This window comes from Dermacentor andersoni, chromosome 11 (genome assembly GCF_023375885.2).
Source record: "Dermacentor andersoni chromosome 11, qqDerAnde1_hic_scaffold, whole genome shotgun sequence".
Lineage (NCBI taxonomy): Eukaryota > Metazoa > Arthropoda > Arachnida > Ixodida > Ixodidae > Dermacentor > Dermacentor andersoni.
The window spans coordinates 32,270,212-32,293,401 of NC_092824.1; the positions used below are offsets into that span (position 1 = coordinate 32,270,212).

At 47.0% G+C, this 23,190-nt stretch overlaps 1 protein-coding gene across 3 annotated transcripts in view; it reads right to left on the reverse strand.

Annotated features, from left to right (window-relative positions):
- LOC126517825 (FGGY carbohydrate kinase domain-containing protein-like) overlaps positions 1-23,190 on the reverse strand; it is a 454,311-nt gene that overhangs the window by 382,176 nt on the left and 48,945 nt on the right. For 2 of the 3 annotated variants that reach the window (XM_050167626.3, XM_072285468.1), the window contains exon 12: positions 18,764-21,554. The exons of the other annotated variant lie outside the window; for it this stretch is intronic. In XM_050167626.3, coding sequence (XP_050023583.2) covers positions 21,292-21,554 — 263 coding nt within the window. In that variant the 3' untranslated portion in view covers positions 18,764-21,291. Of the gene's footprint in view, positions 1-18,763; positions 21,555-23,190 lie in introns of those variants that run through there. 3 annotated transcript variants of the gene reach the window in all.

Sequence of the window (23,190 nt, forward strand, 5' to 3'; positions counted from 1 at the left end):
ACTGCGTGACCTCGCACTCGTCAGAAACCCGCGCCAGAAATACAACGTACAAATTACATCATTTTCATCTAACGAAAAATAAAACCACTACATGCCACTCGCCGCCCGCGCCCACGTCGCATGCGCAGCAGCGGCGGCCGTGCGGGGGGACAGACACAAAAAGACCCAGAAAGCTTGCCTTCGTGCATTCGCGGTTGCACAGTAAAGAGGGGGTAGTCGCCTCTTGCGGATTGCACTACGTACGTATGCGCATGGTGCCTCGGAAACCAGGATGCGTTCGAGGCGTCTGTCGTACGGCGCTATGGAGTCATCCCCGTGGAAATTTAAATCGCTTGCGTCTACATCACTGGGCGAGACAGCAAAGCGTGACCGGAGGTGCCAGTTCACTGCCGACGACGTACAAGGCCATGGCAAGGCAGCGATATTAATAGGATCACAAGACCATTCTACAGTTGATGAACATGGACCCGCAGATGCCGTCGTTGCAGCTCATGGACGATTGCAGTGAATAAAATGCAACGCGCTTCGGGTCTCCCTCGAATGATGACTATGACTCCCCCCTCCCCCCCCCTCCCCCGAGTAGGATGTGAAGTTCGCCTCCGAATCCGATGCAGATATGCAGTGTCAACACAATGGTGCCGCTCAGAAAAGTACTGTCATTGCTCGGCACAGTGGCATCATCGTGCTGAAAAGTGGTGTTATCGAGAAATAACACTCAAGGCAATGTGCGTTCAGCACTGCTTTAATCAGAACTGCTCAAACAACACTCAGCTGAGAGATCGCGATACGGCCGGTTTGTCATCTTGTGTTGTTTCGAACTTCTAATTAAGCAGCAACATTACTCTCGGAAGCACATTAAAGCAGCACTAAACTCAGCAACATTTTGCCGCAACACTACAGTTGGCGACATAACTCAGCCACACAGCGACAAGTAATGCTCTCGCATTTACAGATCATGCCAGCTGCTTAGGGGCCCCATAATGCTTCTCTTTCTTCTGCAGTAATGACCCAGGTGATAAGCTAATATCCGTTGTGCAAAGCAAGAGCCGAGCTTTCAACCATGCTTGCGCCGGTCAGTCATGGGTCGACGACGAAGGAGTAATTCATTCATTCATTCGTTCATTGAATTAAAGGCTTAAAAAAAACACAGATTATTGACTGATACCGTAGTGGAGGACTCCTGATGACAAATCATGGCGTTCTTTTTAACCTCGAACTAAGTGCGCGATGCGCGAGCGTCTTTGCGTCCCTCCGCCATCGTAATGCGGCTTCCGCTGCAAGGAATTGAACCTGCGACCTAGTGCTCAACAGCAGAACGCCATATGTCTATCAAGATACCCAGATGAGTGGTTCGAAGGGGCGGTCGATTGAATCTTGAGCAAGTTGGCAGGTATTCACGTTATCGAAATGAAGGCGTGGTATAGGGATATGCGAAATTCTGTAAGTGCGCTTCTCCGCACACATTGCCTGTCCTAACCAAGGTAGCGGACCTTGTGCTAGAATGGTGTCGAGGTGCTATTGGGTTATGGCGTCGATGTGCTGGCCGGCTCACCTTGTGTCCCCGCACCACCAAACTTTCGAAAGTAGAGCCTCATCTTTAACTGCGCTTCTAGCGGAAATGCACGCACCTTGAGATGGACAAGTTATACGTGTGTCAAATCATACTTGACCAATTTCATATATCCACTACAGCATGAACAGAATTATAGAAAAGTCTATAGAATCGCCTGTGCTGCGCTTTCACATGCACCCGTTGCAGTAATAACCCTGCGGCCCCGAGCAATTACCTCTTGCCGATCGCGTATCTTACAAGTCTACTATTCCCGATGAAGAAAAAGAAAAGCAGGCTGTGAATTTTGTTGAATGTACGGGAAGTTGTCCTTTGCCTTTTGAAGTAAAAGAAAGGCTCGTCAGGGATCGAGAATAAAATGTATAACTTTTTCTGTCACATAGGCAAGATACCCGTTTCTGAAATTGCGATTTCCTGCATTCATACGTTGAAAGCCTACGTGCTTCTGTTTGGCTGCAGCACTACTTTCGCCATTGTGTATGTGGTCCGCTAAATTAGGCACGCTATGTCAACAGAGAAAGACGCATGTTACAATGGTTCCACCATGTCGTAGGTGCGGTACAGCATAAGGTGCGGCTCTCCCTCTTGTCGTTCTGCAACCGACGGCTTCTATAAAAAAAAAGAAGGAAAGTGCCATCTCGCGGGGGGCAGAGACCCGCGCAGTGCCGATATGTTTTCGCTTTGTGTGCCCACCCACGAGGCGCGCAGTGGTGCCTTCTACGAGTCTTTTGAGCTGGCGCCAGCGGCACCCTTCAGCAGTGGATCCCTCTTCTCGGTTTAAAGCTCTCAAGCAGGGCACGTTAACAGACCTCGCACAACAGATGGCGCCGTGGCACGACGTCTCCACATACGCAACCCTTTGAAGCTACTGCCGCGAAAGAAATGGCCCATTTGCTGTCCACGTCCGTATGGCATGTCTGTCGACAAGAGCAGTTCACCCCTTGTTATGCCCGTTGCTCATGAGTGAAGGTGCTTTGGTTCGACGCAGTAGTAGTAATTTTGGTGCGTGCACGTGTGTTTAGCTAGACGTTGTTATTAGTGAATTATCGCAGCCGTAAATGTGTGGCAATCGCTCAATGATTTCGTGAATTGATTTCGCTTTCAAAATAAACCTAATTGTATAGCTGGTACACTAATTGCACTCATTGGACATACCACGACCCATATTTTCCCCAAATGTGAACACGTGACATAGAGTGCCTTCGGAACATCGTTACGGGACAGTAGGAAAGACAGCATATAACCGCTGGATAGCGCATTCGGAGGCGTGATGAAGAAATTTTCAATGCGGAAATGAAGAGCTCGGAACATAAAACCTGGCAGACACGCTTTAGCATGGTCTCAACTTTGTACTTCGCCTACAAACTACCGTAATGTTCCCCTATATTCAAAGAATGTCAACATCGTAGCTCAAATAATTCACCGAAGACATCGGTGAAACAGTCTACTAACACCATGCAACGTATAACAAGCGATTAAAAATGGGTAAAAATATTTATTTGCAGAACTCATAATCAAGCCAGACATGCTTATGTTTGCGACAAATTACATTTAACTTGGCCTTCTCTTTTCACCAAATGCAAACTCGGTGCGATTTAAACTTTTCTCGCGACACATGTCGACATAACTGGTATTGGCTATATAACGTTTTCGACCAGTTACTTCACGAATTTTTCGCGAATTTTTCGCACTCCAAAAAAATCACGCAGCATGGAGTTGTCTAAGTATGCATACCCATTGTGCCAGTTGCTCATCTGCACGCAACCCGGTGTCATTATCCATGTTATAAAATTTGATCCGGCCAGTACAAACGACTGCGCTGTGGCGACACGAACTAGTGCGGACGCAAGCCCCAGGTTCGCTCATTATAAGCCATTATCGCTCTTTAGCGCCTCACCCATCCACATCAAACCGTTGTCCAAACGTTCTCGGGCGGAGGCTTCGTATGGCTCCACCGCGCGGCCCGCACCATCAGCATAAAACAAGTTTACAACCTTTGGGGCGTTTTCTTGTCGCACTGGTAGCACCCTTACTGTTAACGGCTTGCGAACATTTGTAGAGGCCAACAACAAAGCTCTAACTAGACTTGCGATGACAAAAGACGTAGTTGGAAACTGCGTAATAATTCTGACAGTCTTGGGCGCACAGAAATATCCGACAAGAAATTGAAAATTGAAATTGAAACTCTCCTGTCGGATATTTCTGTGCACCCAAGGCTGTCACAATGACCACAGTTTTCAACTACATCTTTTGACATCGCACATCTGGTTAGAGCTCCGTTGTCGTCCTCTATAAACTGTTGTAAAGCCCTAAAGGTAAAGGTGTTGCCAGCGCGACAAGAAAACGCCCTTAAGGGTGTAAACACTTCTACAATGCTGAAAGCAACTTACACTGCCGACAAAGAGTGCCGGTTGTTGATAGCTTCCCGCGCTGTGTTCTCGCCGCTTTCTTAGCGTTCAAGAGAGACGTGCGGGCTTGTGCCTTGAAAGCAATCTACAAAAGTGGCAAAATGAGGCGTGTGAGCACTGTGTTCTCGCCGCACGAAGGTGAATCCGCTCGCTGCAGCGGCGCTATCTCTTAAGCGGTCGTCTTGAGGATCGAAATGCTCACGCATTGAAAATTTCTGGATGCATTATACATAAAACGCCCCTATTGCCTAAAAATGTCAACTTTGTGGCACTTCGAGTTTTTTCAGCATATTGGCCAAACGTCCTAATGGTTCGTAATATATGCGTGTAAAGCTATACCGCCCATACAATGGCACCTATTTCTGGGCAAATGTAGAATTTTTAACACCTTTGACTGTTTTAGGGCGTCCAGGAAACTTTATCAACGCTTGAGTACCACTCCTACGCAGCCCAGAATAAAGCCCAACAAAACAGCAAAAGTTCTGTAATCGTTAATTAGTCAGTAATGAACAAACACACTTGAAAATTTTTCTGTATATTACAGCTACTACTCCCCGCATTTCGTCTATACCGGTGTCGCAGCTAATTGGGAGCAAGACTCAAAAAGAAAATAGAGAAACGGACGAACATGGCAATTGTACCAACTGCGTATTACTGGTAGTCGCGTGTACTTACAAAAAGTTTTTTTTTTTCATCATGAACATTAAATATTTCTTTTTATTCGGTCAACTGTTCATCTATTGCTTGAATCTCAAACATATCAATTATAATGTTGCAGAGCACCTCAAATAACCTCGGACTCAAAAAAAGGATTGCCCTTACGTTTGTCTGCTTCTCTTCTCCGAGAAAAAAGAAAAGGTGACGAAAGACGACAAAAAACTTAACAAACAATTACCACACTCCCTAATGCGAAACGTGAGGGCAGCTGCATACGTGTTTACATTTCGCGATATATAATAGCTGGCGCAGACAAGATGTCGCGTGCGGCACGCTGAAAACGGAGCACATGTGTGGCACGACTGCGTGGCCTCGATTCACAGCCGACGCAGACAACCTTCGCTCATGTAGCGCTTTTGTTTCCACAGAGACGACCCGCGCTACTCGGGTGCTGTCTCGCAGACATGCTCCGCCACAAATCGCCACTTGCACTGCAGTACGTTTTTCTTCTCATGCTTTCGCCATACCCTCTCCCAGCGCTTTCATTCTCGCGTTCTATTCCCTATCGGTGCTTTTTTCATCCCCTCCTTCGCGTTCGTTTTCATCTTCCGCGGGGCTCATTCGCTCGGTTGGTTGCGAGGTAGAACGCCGACGCTCGCCGCAGGAACGGGCGCCCAAGAGCTGCGCATTTTTTTGTACATCTCCTTCATCTCTTTTTTTCCTCGATACTCCTCTATCGACATTGTACCGCTACTTGTGCTAGTACATGTTCCTGTCGTATCAATCTCTTTCTTCCTTCTTTTTTCACCATTACTGTAAATAACTTTTGCTTATTTCGGCTGCTGACCGGTTGATTATTCCTTCCACTTTAATTTCAAGCACTTCTGGAAAGCGCACGTTGCCTATAGGTTTCGTTGAGTGAATCACGTCGCATGCCACTAGGATGTGCTCAGTGGTCTCCGCATTTTTTTTATTTGCAGTGTATACACGCCTCATCTAATTGCGAATATTCGATGCGCGGAGGGGAGCACCATCTAGTGCTTCAAGGTGGCTTCCTCCGCTTTCCTCCTCATGCTTCCGCTGCAAAGTCCTTCCCCTCTTTCCTCCACAAACTCTCTTTCCTCTCGGCATATCTCATCATCCGCTTGCCTCCGCGTACGATCTTTCATCTTTCGTTGTGCTCGTTCGCCCAGTTACGCCGCCGAGGCACGCCGACGCTCAACACAGGAACGCACGCATGCTCACACCGGCCAAGCAGGAAAGCAGGGAGCGGCATAAACCAAGCTGCTTTTCAGCGCGACGTGGCGGGGTGTGCGCGCGGAGTTGTTCAGACCACACGCCGGGACTAGCTGCCTGCCGCCGCCCATCATGCCAATTAGGTTATGACATCCGATTTCGACGTGGTCTAGAGGCGCACGGTGACATGCATATAGAGAGACCTTCGTCGTGTTGCGTCACGCAAGGACGGAAGCCTGCGTGCGCCGGTTTAGCCCAAGTGTCCGTGGTTGCGCTGACGGTTACGCATGCACTGAACGACCTCTTAACCACGCGGATAAAACGTCTCCATGTGACGACGCGACAAACAAAAGCATGTATAGGGACGAGGAGCCCTCTGGACTTACCATTCACGACAAGATCTTGCGCTATTTTCTTCCATATTCGATTCTTATATTCGATGTCCTTGCACCTGTCGTGTGTCTTGTCATACAGCGTCGGGTAACTTGATTGCATTGTCAAGAAGAAGAAGCGCCTCGCTGTACAGCCGCATCGCCAACGCGCGGCTTGGCTCTGCCCACGCTGCTGGTTGCTGGTGTTATTTTGGACGGTGCTTCCGGCTGCCTTGCCGCTCCCGCTCGCTGTGCGCTTTGCATATGGAGCCGCTAATAAACCTCTTCTCAATTATACGAGGAGCTGGGCTTCAAACACCGCCACTGGAAACCCTGGAGCTGCGATCAAGAATGCTACCGCCCGCCATGACCGACAGCTCATCCCAAACGGCACCGACAGCACAATCCGTCACCTGCTCCAGCGTTCCACAACGGGACCCCAACATTTTCAGCGGTGCAGACGACGAAGACGTTGAAAACTGGCATACCTCCAACGAACGGGTGAGCGCGCACAACAAGTTGGATGACCCAGCTAAGTTAACCCACGTCATCATTTATCTGGCTGGCCCTGCCAAGGACAGTCTAATTTCATTTCACGATCTAACCCACCATTTCCGCCTTGAACGAAGGAGGTTTCCGCCCCACATAATAAGCTCAATAACGAGCAGCAAATCAACCGGAGGAAACTACAAACACACTCCTTCCCTAACCGGGTAGTTCTCTCCCATATGTTTTGCATCACAGTTTTCTTGTGATTGCATACAGTGCGATGAGACAGCCATCATCAACCGTATACTCTCGGGGTGCAAGGAAGACCACCCACCTCCACAATTAGGGGAAATGCTGCTTCCAGAAGACTGGATGACCCTCCTGCGCAGCTCGTACCCGGGCATCGAACACCGGATCCTCAATCGTGTCTATGAGGTCGCCAGTAGGCTTGACCTGCTCGCCATCTAGTAGGGCAATGTACCCCGGCCCTACATAAGTATTCGGCAAAATGAAAGTTTCTTCTGTCTGTCTGTCTCTCTGGCGTTGCCCAACTCTGGTTGAGCAACGCCAATGCGCCAACGCCAGCGCTAGATGCGATGAGTGGCATCGGAGCCATCTGTGGAAGAAGACGACGACGAAGGCGCGAATAGTAGCACGGGCGCGAGAGGCAGCGTGGGAACGCTGGCACGATAAGCGGAATTGGAGCCAGCTGTGGTAGACGATGGTAACGAAGGCGCGAGCGATATATTGAGGCAAATAATGCGAGACCGAAATCGCCGCACCGACTGGCAGTCGGTCACTGCCGTCAGTGCCGACAGCGCCTTCGCTGTGCTAGAAGACGATGACGAACGCGCCACTACCAGCACGCGCGCATTTGCGAGGTTATGGAGACGCTGAGACAGAGAAGAAAAAACTTGATTTAGTGATAAAATAGATAATTCTCCTGGTGGAGCCGTAGTCGAAAGCCCAAATGGCCTCAGCCGAACGTCTATCTCGGTTGATCAGTGATTGCTGCTCGACAAGGTCAGAGCAGAACAGTCGCGCCTCCCACAGATCCAACGTGCGTTGTGCTGCCAAATCTGTCTTTCATGTGTGGGGCTGTTTTGAGCAGCCCCAGGTAATTTGATCAAGTGTAGAACTGCCTTCGCACCAGGGAAAGGAACATCAATTCCAAGTGGGGAACATGGCGTATACTTTTTTGAAGTGTTGATAAACCAAAGTGTCATTATTTTCTCCAATTGATGGCGTCCTCTCCTGTTAGATGTTTATGGGGAGGGGTGTGTACTTGTCGGGTAAAACTCTGATAGGCGATCAAATCCTTTGCGGTTGTACTGTTATAATCTTTATTAGGCGATGTGGTTGGGAATTGTCCTGAGGGGGCCAATGTTGCTGCTCGGAAATTTAAGGCGTGAGCCGCGGCGTCTGCCCTCTAATTTCGCTCCAACCTTTGGCTTCCTGGCACCAGAAGATCGAGTGGTGGTTGAGGAAGCGATCTTGCATTAAAGGGCTACAGCCTTTGGGAATTGTGCCTCGTAGTAGGAGGTAACGTGCGGCCTGAGAGTCCGTGACGATGGTACTGTCTGGTCCTCTACTTTCACCCGTGTGTATGGCCAGCGCGATATCTTTCGTCTCCGCTTCCATAACTGAGTACTCTCTGAACGAGAGCGCATTTACCGTTTCGCCGTGTTCGTTGACCACCACAGCGACTAAGTGTTGGTAGTCGTGGCGTGTCCTCTGTGGATTAGCTTGCCTGTTGGGGCGACGTCGATCTAGTAGACGTCCTTCCTAGTCAGACGGCATAGTATTGCTCGTAGCTATACTGTGCGAGCCCTAAATATCCCTTTGTGATGCTCTGGGTGCGTGTTCCTTGGTGAAGGAGCCAAGTATAAGTCGTCCCTGTCGAGGGACCAAGCTTCCCGAGCTCCTTTCCCACGTGCTGTGGGTAGGGCATTATTCCAATCTCCTTTAACATGTCTCGACACGCTGTGGCCCGGCTGAGTTTCTAGCGCTAAGTGATCTGAGTTGCAGCAGCGAGTTAACTGTTTGTATCGCAATTGCCCAGCGCAAGTAACTTTTCCCTTGATGTGTTTTGGGGAAAGCTGAGTGCCGTTTTTAAGGTGGTCTAATTATGGTGTCCCCGTGGGATTCTTCGTCTTTGATGCATGATAGGGAAGGCTATAGATGACCTGTTGATTATTAAGGCCTGCACCAGCGTGGTGATGTCGGCCTCTTTCATTCGTCGTTTGTAATAGGTAATTCTAGGTATCATTTTCGCTACGTTGTTGGTCGTCATTCGTATGGCCCCCATCGCATAAGTGGCCCGCACATACTCCTGCAACCAGAAGCCCAGTATTCCGAGTTTGGGCACACCATGTATGCTGTGGCCTTCAACGAAAATCTCCACACTTTCCTTAGTATTTTTATTACTACTACAAGGGGGCAGTATATGGATGAATTCGGAGTTTTCAGGTGCGAATTGGAGATCACTCTGACGCGCAAAGGTAGACACTGTGTCAGCGTCCTGAAGTAGTGTCCATTATTTGTCTCCAAGCGAACCTTTAGAAGTACATCAGATATCATTTGCATATATGGTGTAGCCTAGGTCTGGTATTTGATCTAGTCGTATACAGATATCGAACTTTGCTTAATTGAAAAGCAAATCGGATAAGATGGCCCCCTGATTGGGTTCCTATGTGTGGCACCTCGACATCTTCTGAACGAATGCTTCCCAGGCCTATCGCTGCAGTTCTTCCCGTGAGGAAGTTGTGGATGTGCGTGAAGACGCGTTCACCTCAATTTATATCCTCCAGCGCCCGCAGAATGGCCTCGTGGGACACTGTCAAATGGGCCTTTCATATCCAGCGCTAGTATTAGGTTTTCTTTTCCAGGTGTTACGTTATTAAGCGCTTTCTCCCTCAAATGCAATATAGGCATCAACCCAGAAACTACCGCCAAAGACCTGCGCACTAAAAATCAGGGAAGAGATTGAAACGACCGGATCGTGCACCTGCGTAGGTAGCGGTACAAGGTAGATAAAGAAGCTTTGAGCAAGAAAAAAGAAATTAAGGAGATGTATACAAATATGATACGATGAAAGACATGTATAGCATAATTGATTAAATCAGTCAGGCTGGGTGACTATTTGTCACCGCCCCGGTTGAAAAGGGATGCCAATAAATCATCATCATCCCCAAAGGATGAAACCATCTTGACTCGTCCATACCGCGTTACAGTAGTATTACGGTTCCTTACCCTATGACATCACTCTGCTCTTGCGTTCGCTTATTACGCTAGCACTATTACGCTACGTAGCACTGGCACATGACTTTTTACGAAGTGTTTGCTGCTGCCTGCCGGCTCACATTTATAGGTGCTGTAAGTAGGGCGCCCTTCTATTGCCTTATTGGTAAGCGGGGATGTCTGCTAAGTTGACACCACCCGAAGACGCATGCACGTGTACTTCTCTCTTTCATGTGCTTCAGGGAGGAAATGCACACCTGTTTCCATGAACCCATTCTATTACTATTTAAAAAAAAACAGCGCCCTTAATGATTTGCTATATTTTTGTTGTTCTGTGCCGTGGCATCAGTGTACCAAAGGCTAATGGCACCAAGATAAACTTATTTCGTGCTAGCGAACTTCTTAAGTCTTCCATTCATTGGGTTGGTCCCATGTTAGTGGCCTGCTGCCGTGGCCCAGGTAGTCATTAAAACGGGTTCCGAGCGCCAGCATTGGCTTGTGTATGTCGTGCCCCGTTGTCATCATCATCATCATCATCATAATCAGCCTGGTTACGCCCACTGCAGGGCAAAGGCCTCTCCTATACTCCTCCAACTGCCCCGGTCATGTACTAATTGTGGCCATGTTGACCCTCCAAACTTCCTGATCTCATCTGCCCACCTAACTTTCGGTCGCCGCCTACTACGCTTCTCTTCCCTCGGAATCCAGTCCGTAACCCTTAATGACCATCGGTTATCTTCCCTCCTCATTACATGACCTGCCCATGCCCATTTCTTTTTCTTGATTTCAACTAAGATGTCATTAACGCACGTTTGTTCCCTCACCCAATCTGCTCTTTTCTGATCCCTTAACGTTACACCTATCATTCTTCTTTCCATAGCTCGTTGCGTCGTCCTCAATTTAAGTAGAACCCTTTTCATAAGCCTCCAGGTTTCTGCCCCGTGCGTGAGTACTGGTAAGACACAGCTGTTATACACTTTTCTCTTGAGCGATAATGGCAACCTGCTGTTCATGATCTGCGAATGCCTGCCAAACGCACCCCAGCCCATTCTTATTCTTCTGATTATTTCTGTCTCATGATCCGGATCCTTCGTCACTACCTGCCCTAAGTTGATGTATTCCCGTACGACTTCCAGTGCCTCGCTGCCTATTGTAAATCGCTGTTCTCTTCCGAGACTGTTAAGCATTACTTTAGTTTTCTGCAGAATAATTTTTAGACCCACTCTTCTGCTTTGCCTCTCCAGGTCAGTGAGCATGCATTGCAATTGGTGCCCCGACTTACTAAGCAAGGCAATATCATCAGCGAATCGCAAGTTACTAAGGTATTCTCCATTAACTTTTATCCATAATTCTACCTAATTCAGGTCTCTGAATACTTCCTGTAAACACGCTGTGAATAGCATTGGAGATATCGTATCTCCCTGCCTGACGCCTTTCTTTATTGTGATTTTGTTGCTTTTTTTATGGAGGACTACAGCGGCTGTGGAGCCGTTATAGATATCTTTCAGTATTTTTACATACGGCTCGTCTACACCCTGATTCCGCAATGCCTCCATGACTGCTGAGGTTTCCACTGAATCAAACGCTTTCTCGTAATCAATGAAAGCTATATATAATGGTTGGTTATATTCCGCACATTTCTCTATCACCTGATTGATAGTGTGAATATGATCTATTGTTGAGTAGCCTTTACGGAATCCTGCCTGGTCCTTTGGTTAACAGAAGTCTAAGGTGTTCCTGATTCTGTTTACAATTACTTTAGTAAATACTTTGTAGGCAACGGACAGTAAGCTGATTGGTCTATAATTTTTCAAGTCTTTGGCGTCCCCTTTCTTTTGTATTAGGATTATGTTAGCGTTCTTCCAAGATTCCCGTGCGCTCGAGGTCATGAGGCATTGCGCATACAGGGTGGCCAGTTTTTCTAGAACAATCTGCCCACCATCCTTCAACAAATCTGCTGTTACCTGACCCTCCCCAGATGCCTTCCCCCTTTGCATAGCTCCCAAGGCTTTCCTTACTTCTTCCGGCGTTACTTGTGGGATTTCGAATTCCTGTAGACTATTCTCTCTCCCATTACCATTGTGGGTGCCACTCGTACTGTATCAATCTCTATAGAACTCCTCAGCCACTTGAACTATCTCATCCATATTAGTAATGATATTGCCGGCTTTGTCTCTTAACGCATACATCTGATTCTTGCCAATTCCTAGTTTCTTCTTCACTGCTTTTAGGCTTCCTCCGTTCCTGAGAGCTTGTTCAATTCTATCCATATGATACTCCCTTATGTCAGCTGTCTTACGCTTGTTGATTAACTTCGAAAGTTCTGCCAGTTCTATTCTAGCTGTAGGGTTAGAGGCTTTCATACATTGTCGTTTCTTGATCAGATCTTTTGTCTCCTGCGATAGCTTAGTGGTATCCTGTCTAACGGAGTTACCGCCGACTTCTATTGCACATTACTTAATAATGCCCACAAGATTGTCGTTCATTGCTTCAACACTAAGGTCCTCTTCCTGAGTTAAAGCCGAATGCCTGTTCTGTAGCTTGATCTGGAATTCCTCTATTTTCCCTCTTACCACTAGCTCATTGATCGGCTTCTTATGTAGCAGTTTCTTCCGTTCCCTCCTCAGGTCTAGGCTAATTCGAGTTCTTACCATCCTGTGGTCACTGCAGCGCACCTTACCGAGCACGTCCACATCTTGTATGATGCTAGGGTTACCGCAGAGTATGAGGTCTATTTCATTTCAAGTCTCGCCGTTCGGGCTCCTCCACGTCCACTTTCGGCTATCCTGCTTGCGGAAGAAGGTATTCATTATCCGCATATTATTCTGTTCCGCAAGCTCTACTAATAACTCTCCCCTGCTATTCCTAGTGCCTATGACATATTCCCCCACTGCCTTGTCTCCAGCCTGCTTCTTGCCTACCTTGCCATTGAAATCGCCCATCAGTATAGTGTATTTTGTTTTAACTCTACCCATGGCCGATTCCACGTCTTCAAAGAAGCTTTCGACTTCCTGGTCCTCATGACTGGATGTATTGGCGTACACCTGTACAACCTTCATTTTGTACCTCTTATTAGGTTTCAGAGCAAGACATGCCACCCTCTCGTTAATGCTATAGAGTTCCTGTATGTTACCAGCTATATTCTTATTAATCAGGAATCCTACTCTTAGTTCTCGTCTCTCCGCTAAGCCCCTGTAGCACAGGACGTTCCCGCTTCTGAGCACTGTATATGCTTCTTTTGGCCTCCTAACTTCACTGAGCCCTATTATATACCATTTACTGCCCTCTAATTCTTCCAATAGCACTGCTAGACTCGCCTCACTAGATAACGTTCTAGCGTTAAACGTTGCCAGGTTCATATTCCAATGGCAGCCTGTCCGGAGCCAGGGATTCTTAGCACCCTGTGCAGCGTCGCAGGTCTGACCGCCGCCGTGGTCAGTTGCTTCGCAGCTGCTGGGGACTGAGGGCCGGGGTTTGATTGTTGTGTTCATATAGGAGGTTGTGGCCAAGTGCTGCACCAGGGTGGCCAATCCTGCTCTGGTGAGGGAGTGCGTTACCGGTTCTGGTCACCGGGATCAGGCCACACTCCAGGCCTGTTTATGCAATTTTATCAACACGCGGATTTTTTTTTAATCCGGTGGAAAATTGCGCGGCACCGGGATTCGAACCACGGACCTGTTGCACGCGAGGCGGGTGTTCTACCTCTACGCCACCGCTGCACCACCGCGGCACCGCTGCACCGCTGCACCGCCACCCCGTTGTATTGTCCTCCTTATAGTGGCAAGCGTCATCCCGTGACCGCCAGGCCATATGCTGAGTGGTCCCGGTATAAGATCTTCACAGAATACTGCAACTTAACTACGTTGAAGGATGGCCATCTGATGTACTGAGGCAGGACTGCTACGATGACCGCCTCCGTTTCAATGGCGTTCTAGAGTAGCGACTCTTGGGACTACCTTTAGAAGTGTTGAATCCAATGTAGCTGCTCACTTCACAAGCGGCCTCTCACGATGTCAACCAACGGCGTGGCTTTTATTATTAGGGTAACAGCTATTTCCTTACCTTTAATTGCGCAACTGTGCAGCTCACTGTAGGGGCTAGGCAGTATTGAATATAAATGTATCTTAACAATGTCTAAATATACTATTCGAGTGTTTTGTGTCAGTATCACGCCGCATTTGGAAATATGTGGATCAGTAGACGCATTATCAATACATCAACTGTAATATCCTTTATTTTGTTATACAAGGTACACCTATCGCAAAATCAAGGAAGATGCTCAGAGTCACTGAGGTCTAGCGAATGTCAAAAATGAAGCTTATTCCAAAGAACGACGATCTAATAAATCAACGAGACCATGAATATGCGAAAATAACAAAACAGTGCTAACTTAAAGGTCCTCACTTTCCATCTCTACGGACGTCGAAGGCGAGCCACATCATTTCATAATAAAATTAGCATTTGAGGGCACTTTACACATTTTTCCAGTTTACAGGGTCAGCCTCGGTGCCTGACCTCTTTCTTGGCTACTTGGGCCGCTGGGTAAGTTCGATCCCATGGCCTAATGGGCAGAGCGTCTGACTGCTGCACCCGACGCTCCCAGTTCGAAGCCAACCGTCAGACGAACTTGGGCCTCTTGGTACGTGATATTTAGCATGTGCATGAGATGACACGATCCTCGAGTACGATTTATTCAACTGAGGCAGAGCATCAGTCCAGGAAAGGCTAAACAATTTTTTCTCAAAAGCACAACCTAATATTCACTACGATAAAAAAAGAAAACAAGAGAATAACAAAGAGCACACAAAAAGTACAAAATAACAAAAGTACAGTTGGCCGCGTTAGTCCATGCTATGAGTGCAAAATACTCACGGTCCGAAACAAGAAAAAGGAGCTCGGCGTCGGCAGTGTTATTTACTTGGGTGGCAATGCGTTGACAGCGATTGCACTTGCGTTGACGGGGGTAGCGCCGTGGCGGGCAATCGCGAACGAGGGACCCGGACACACTGCAACGCCCACCCCGGATTTTCGATTCCAAGGCTAAAGTCCAAGGCCAAGGCTGTCGGAGCCAAGGCCATCGAAGTATCACCACTACAGTCTCGAGCGGTACCTGTACCGGTTCCTTGACTTGTTGTTCTTCCCGGGCACCTCTCACCAGCATTGCCTCAGGCAAGCTCCACTCTCCGCATGGCGGCTAAGTATCCGGACCACGACCAGGATCAGGATCAGCACCAACAGCAGCAGGTGCAGCCGGAACAGCTGAGCCCTACGCTCGGCGGAACTCTCCAGGAACAGACGGAGTCATCCTAGTTCTGTTGAGGCTCTCTGGTTCGGGTCTGGACCCCTACAACAGCGACCACGACACCAGCGATGTACGAGCCCCGTTCTCGAGCGTTCTCTTCTCCCAGCGTTCCAGTCTGTCCTCCTTCCTTCTCCTGTTTCCTCATCCCGCTAGTTTCCTGCCGCCGCCTGATTGGGTGTAGTTCCTTCTCCATCGTCCGACATCTCGTGCATCACCCGCCAACATCACCTTCTTTGCGAGCAACTCGAGGTTATCTGGAGCTACCGCTGTTCCGCAGTGATTTGCGACCGCACTTTTAAAGACTGCAGCAGACGCTTTCCACACATTCATTACAGTGTACTACTTGTGTCACTGGTTTTGTGACACTTCGTATGTACCGCTGTTCAATGAACATCTTTCCTCCTAACTTCGATCACTGGGCAATGTGTCGCACTTCAATAGACCTCTTTCATGACAACGTGTCACTAGGTACGTTGAATTTATGTTCCACTCTTCAATGAACTTCTTTGCATCGCTTGGTGTGTGCCGTTTAGTACAAGTCCTTCTTTAATGGCAAGAAACATTTGTTTAATATGTCTTCAGTGTTGGGCGGAATCAAACCGGTGAAACCAATATTCAGACAAACTTGTCTTAATCTGGATACAAAGATGAACTATGGTTCGTTTTTGTATACGAAGTCCGCGTATGAATGCGCGGACTTCGTAGGTGGTACTGCTAGATAATAGAGCGCGCCCATAAGTTGTACTTTGATGCTACATTATATACGAGGTGGTGCGAAGAATTTAGAAAAGTGTAAAGCTGCCAGCGCTATAGTTCACAAATGCTATTCTGTGACATATATCGGAAATATTGTAGGGGTTAGAGATTTAACAGAGGGCGGTGGGCAAATAGGCTTTGCTTGGGGCCCACGGTAAGATCGGGAATAAGGCATTGGAAAGGTGACAAGGGCTGACCTTCTTTCTGCGTAAGAGAAGCGTGGAGCAAGATTAGTTTTGAAGAAAGACTAATGAATATGGATGAAAAATAAATTGCGGGCTAATTTTCACGAATATCTGGACCTGAAAAGGGTGAAATGGAATAATGTAAGAGGTCAAGAGAGTTGGCAACCAAGTGTAGGGTAACTAGACGTGTGTATAGCAAACCAGAAGTCATTAAAGACGTGCCAGATGGAATGGCGGTAAACTGGACGCAAAGGATGGAAACAAAGAAAATGATAGTGATTTACTAAAAATGGCAAAATAGAAATCGGGAGGGAAAATCTGAATAATAACGCAAAAGGCATTACCTCACTATTTGGGACCCGAGCTGACTGCCTGAGAACATAACGTACTGGAGGAAATATGCATTTCAGGATGAGGCAATGACTCTGAAGGGGCTATTGTATTGGTGGATGAAAAGCAGGAAAGAGTTTGAAGCAACCGGACTCATTACAAGTGTAGGTAATGGTACAGCAAAGTGATGAAGGTTTTAAATAACACAGGTAAGATAGAGATGAGATAACGAAAGGCTCTAGCCTTTCGTTATCGACAGATGTAGTAAAACGTGATTAGATGAAGCAGGCTTTGGGACTATTTGTCCCCCCGCCCTATTTTGCAAGAAATGCCAATAAACGTCATTATCGCCCTCGGAAGCGCCAGAAAGGAGCCAAGCTTCATACACGCCTCATACAAGAAGCATTTCGTCAGTGGAAATATGGTATGTCGATGTATGCCTTCAATGTTGATCTCATAATGTCGACATTGATCGTGACATTGGCTCTGCTGTAATTTTTTTTTTAGTTTCATTAGCCTTCTCGTGAGGTTTACCACTATTTTCGGGTATGCTTTCGGGTTGTCATAGACGTCTACTTATCTATGTCGCCAACCGTATTGCCGGAAACCCCAGTCTTAGGTGGTCCATGGTAGAATAGGCAGTGCGTTGGGCCGCTTTGCTGAGGGAACATGATTCGAAACCAACCATTGGATGAATTCGGTTCACTTGGTATGTGGCACCATGCACCTATGTACGATGTTTCAACAAACCTATTTGAGCCCACATAGTTCCCTGGGGGTGGAGGACTGCCGATATGTGGCTCTTGAAATAATCTCTTTGACGCTGACTTCTAACAATCTGTTTGTGTGATTCGGCCTGTGCTGCTCATCAATGAACCTCTTTGATACCAACTTGGGTCACTAATCATTATAATATATGAAGACGCGTCGCATCAGAAATTATTTTTCTTTCGTTCAGCCTAATCATGCTTAATCAGTGTACACATATCCTATCATATGGGATGTTTTCGCAGTTTTCGTGACGTCGCGTGACAGGCGCAGTGGGTGGTCACTCCGAAAAATGTTTCGCCAATCGTGGAGGGCTGATTGCAGAAAGGGAAACATTTCGAATAGCTTTACGTTATAACGTACCAAGCCACTGGGAAGTGGAAATGGGAGACTGGGAATATGTCGCTTTGCAATGATAAAAAGGCCATTTTGTTTCTCCGATGCTTGGCGGAATCAATCCTGCTCCCAGCGTTAACTTTACGGCGGCAGTGCTAGATGGCGGAGCATGTGCAGTGGAAGCGCTGGATAGGAGTGTGGTTGGATTTCAACGTGCGTCAGCACCCCATTGTCGTCATGCCGTCGTCGTACGCTGCCGTCACCATACCGCTGTCACCCTTCCAGCATCATCCCATTGCTGTTATGCTGCGGCTCGCGCTCCAGCGCTGTCGTGCCTGCTTGGTCCTTTCATTCTCGTGATGCCGTCAGATTCCTTAATAGTTGTCACCCTGTCCTAGTCATTTCGGTATCTTTACGCCGCTGTCTTCATCCCATCGTTATCACGTAAGTGTCGGCACGCCGTTGTCGTCACACGTACGTGGAAATAGGCGTGATTCTCATGTTCGAGCACCACATCTTGATATAGGCGTCTTTTTTTGTGTGTGTGAAAATTTCTCCAACTTGGTCATTTGATCTATGCTTAGAAAAATTAGCTGTGCACATGCTATGGCTGAACTGAACATTGTTTCTTTATTAGCACATGCGTTTTCTGGTGTACGGGATCTCGTGTAATATATTTTGTAAAGTTCAACTCTCACTGTGTGCCGTGTAAACGAGGGATCGAAAATGGTCAATTAGATTGGCACAATTTTTTTACGTGTTTGTTTTGTACAAAAATTTGTGCATCGAATAAAATTGAAATTGCTATAAATTATTGCCACAGTTCAAGATACCAGTTAATTTGCGACTGGATGCGCTGGCAACTAGTAATACCTCGCTTTGAGATTTTTTTTTTTTCATCATCCGTATTTACGTTTACTTCCATTCTATTCGCAGGCACAATTTCGTGCCGTATTCTTCACACTTCTTATACTGTAGTCCCTCTGGACTGTCTGTTGACCAGGATTGCATAACTACAAAATAAATTAACAAATAAATACCTGGATAAATAAATATCCATAAGTTGATCAATTGGTGTAAGACTAATTAGAAAAAGAGGACAGGGACAACAAGCGGACAATATAGTTCAGTTTATTTTTACCAGATTTTTGGTCCATTGGTTATCGTAGACAGCAGATGAATATCACTATGAAATTGTTTAGACAATGTCATTCACCCATACTTCAGTGCTTCTGAACAGCTGCGGCTCCGCGACGGTAAACGTTTAGAGAAACCAAAGTTCATAAAAGTGCCTTTTCATACGTAGTCCAGCATATTGTGGCGGCAGCCGCAGAACTGCAGAAGTGCACTTGTTTATTGCCTTGTGGAAACGTATACCTCTACAGAAATAGTAAATATTAGTAATATTTTCGCCAAACTAACGTACCATGACATCGCAATCGTGCGCAAAAGTTTTCTTGGTGTATTGTTTGTGTTTTCTTTCGTTTCTTTAACTCTAGTGTTCGAGTAAAGACCAAGTGCACAGAGTTTGCAAAGTAATGAACCCTTTTAATCGAAGGCACGCTAAATGTTTGTGCACATACAAAATATAGCTTGCGGAGAACAGGCATGCACAGAACATTTTTATCACGTGTAGTGTATGAAAACATTCGACTGACATAGCTATTTATTTAGAAGGGTTCTTACCTGAAATGAAGTTTATTGCATCCATAAGCGAAACGCTGCCGTTAGGCATGTCGGACATCGTCATTGAACACTTCGGCTTCTTATGTCATACCTGAATATGATCATCTCATTGAATTAATGACACCAGCTAGCCGAATAATTGGGAAGCTACGCTCTACTTTGGCACAATCTGTGTATGTTCACTTCAGGGGCACTCTCCTTGAACAGGTGCATGTAAATGGCTATCATTATTTGCATTAAAAAGTAACTTCCGTTCGTGCAGGCGTCATCGAAACGACTTAGCCGCAGAGATTGATGCTGTACATCACGGTCGCTAAAATTGCCCAGCGCTAGTTTTGTGGGAATTGGTTGGCCCACTATGGCGTGAAGTAAAAAAAAATTAAATTATGGGGTTTTACGTGCCAAAACCACTTTCTGATTATGAGGCACGCCGTAGTGGAGGACTCCGGAAATTTCGACCACCTTGGGTTCTTTACCGTGCACTTAAATCTAAGTACACGGGTGCTTTCGCATTTCGCCCCCATTGAAATGCGGCCGCCGTGGCCGGGATTCGATCCCGCGACCTCATGCTCAGCAGCCTAACACCATAGCCACTGAGCAACCACGGCGGGTTGGCGTGAAGTCAAATAGTGAGGAAATTTACTCACCTAGCAAATACATCGCGGACATTTTAAGGATAATTTTGGCGCCAGGAAATTATCAAGCTATATCATTTCTTGATCTACGTAGTTCACGTAGGTTAGGTTCTGACCGCGCTGAAAAGCTCAACTCATCTTCCAATCCTCCTTTTGCAAGAGACAACAAACACTACTTGCATGAAATGGCTGTTTCCCCATTGCAAATCTTGCCTTTCAGGAGCAATTTATTGACGCCGATACATATCTAAGCTGATTTGTCACTAACGTTGTCCCCGCCACTCCGTACGCTCTTACAAGCAAAAGCATTTGTACTACCAAGACATTTCTGAAAAAGTATTATTTAGGCGCATGTTTCATGAACGTCAAAAATGTCTCTCAAGGAGCACCACGTTATACCAATGAATGTCAAGCAACGCCAGCACTCGGAAGTAATAGAGCCGTTTTTCCCTGAAAGTTATGAGAAAGCGTCACTATGCCATTCATGGTTGCCCCTCATGAGTGTCCAGCTGAGCAGCGAAGAGCTTGTCAAGTCAAGAATCAGCTGCAAGCAAGCACCGATGGCAATCCTATTAGTATGACATCCCGGAAACTATTTTCACTCGGTTTCGCAAACGTGACCGTATTGTAGCATCATGTTGCAGATAGCTGCGCAACGTGACGAGACAGGGGAATATAAAAACTGGATAGAAACGACGACTGAAAATTAACGACCATCAAAATCCTTCTGTGCTTGAGACAGAAGGAAGGCTAGGCATGTGTACTATAATCTGTAGTGGCTGCTTTTTCTGTAGTGGCTGTTTTTTTGTAACAACTTCAGCTTCTCATAGTGGTGTCACAATCTGCGCAGATTAACATGACAGTACAAGCTGATCACAATGAGTTAAGCATCGACCCACTCACGGGTTGCTTCGGCACAAACGTCCGTGACAGATCAAGCATGAACACGTTCAGGAGTGGAACGCTTAAATGAGACCGCTTTTTAGATTGAGGTATAGCTCCTTAGACAGCAAACCATATTAGAAGAGAAGCAGCTGGGAGCACGCCTGCGTCATGATAAGGCATTCTCTTTCACACTGCTTGCACTCAACTTTCTTTTGTCCACAACTTACAACTGGGAATGTAGAATAACGATGGAATAAGCTCATCACGAAGGTATCTGTCGTCCAAGAGAGTAAGAAAAAGAGGACTTCTTGGATGACTTCGCGACTGAGCGATAAGGAGGCCTCCATCGGCGCCCCGCATTCGTATTCTTTTGGATGCCGAGTGAGGGGGGTAGGGGGGCTGCATCGAAGTCGTAAATATAGGAGCGAGAATTAAGGTCAAGAACACGAGGACGATGGTCTCCCACCCGGCGACATGATCTCCCTGAGACGTAGCTGGCAGTCGAGGAGCGCGCGGAAAGCGGCGTACTTGGCATCGTGTAACCGCCGCTCGCTCGAACGCGGCGCCAACACTTTGCCCGAGCCGCCCATGCGGAGCATAGCCTCCGTGACGCTGGAGTAGCGACCACTTGCGCTGGCCGCCAGGATGGCGCTACCGAGCAGCACCGACTCTGTCTCTGATGGTAGTAACACCGGCAACCCTGCGTAGAGAGGGCAGCTATGTTATTAGAGAATTTTTGTGCGTTCAGTATTCCGGCAAGCGGGGGTGGTTTGCCGGATGAGCGGGGGCGTAAACGTGAGTGGCCAGATCGGTGGCTCCAGCTGGTGGTGCAAAGGTCAGCCACATAAACACAGAGCCAATTACTATACTCTGCTTAGCTGCTGGTGTAAATTTTAGAAAGCGACGCAATCGTGTTGGCGAAAATTTGCACCAGCTGTGAAACAGAATATAGTAGGTTATTGCAACTTTAGCTGAACTCTACGCCACCGGGCGGCTGCACCGCTCGGCCGCTCACGTTTACGCCCCCGACCATCCGGCAATCCACCCAAACGACCCCCGTTTGCCGGAATAGTGGACACGCTAAGAGTCTCTATTACATTGGACGTCTAAACAGCGTGCACAAGTAAACTTGCGCTGATGGCTACGGCCATTGCCAGTAAGGAAGTTTAGCCGCCATTCTGGTAGTGGCCTCTAGCATTCGATGTGGGCCTAGAAGCTGCCATAGTGCCACCACAACACGTGATACTGTAGAAAAGCGTACACGAAGCATGGGCAAATCAATCGCTGCTCTTTTGATTGCCCATTGAATCCACTGAACATTTCTGCAACATATGTTATTCATCAGGGCAAGGATACCGCTGTACCAGTATTGGCTATGATTTTTTCATGCAGAATAAACGGAGAAAATAAGCAATTTATTAATTCGTAAGCATTCTTAGGCATGTACCCCGGTAATTTCGTAAGCCAAATCGTATCCGCAACGCGCAAAGCATGACACTTTACCACTAGCGATGCCTACAGCTGCCTCCAATATGCACGGGGAAGCCTATAGTATGGGCGGAGCAACTAAAATTTGGGGGCGGGTCAGCTTTAAATTTGGGAGAGAATGAAATTAAATGTTGAGGTGGACTGACTTGAAGTTTTGCGGTGGGGCAACTGAAATTTCGGAAACAAAAGCAAATGCTAAGTAACAACTGAGCAATAGAGTGCTTAGGCATTAGCAGACAAATCTCAGAATTTGTGTATAATTTTTAGCTTTGGAATCCTTATTATTCGGGTAGCTGAAAAGAATAGCTGTGGCCGATAGACTAGTTGCGTTTTGCACGGATTCAATGAGGCAACCCTAACGCAGTGCAGAACCTATGGAGCTTGTATCCCTTGTGATGCAAGGTACATAGAGCCAAGTACTGTCCATATGTACTTTTCTTCCGGGTAATGTGAAAGTTCTTCAGAGACAGAACCCTGCATACCATCCTATACGTTCGCTAATCTTTACAAACGCTAACATTCAAATAGCAGACTTTCATGACTCATTCTCTTTGGGTGCCGATTAATGCCCCGCAGATTGCCTCCTCCTATCATGGCATGGTAAAGTACAAGCAATGAAATATATGAAAATATACATCAAGGCAGTCTAGAATGGCACACAAAAGAGATGATTATTTTAATGGGGAGCTGGAAATGCTTGTCTGCCCATCCACCTAGCACGCTTGCCGAGAGGTTGGGCAAAAGTTATAATATACACAAAGGACGTAGAAATGTAAACAGCACACCCAATTCACGAACACACGCACACGAAAGCTATGATAAGTCTCTTTTACATTTGCAAAGAAAGC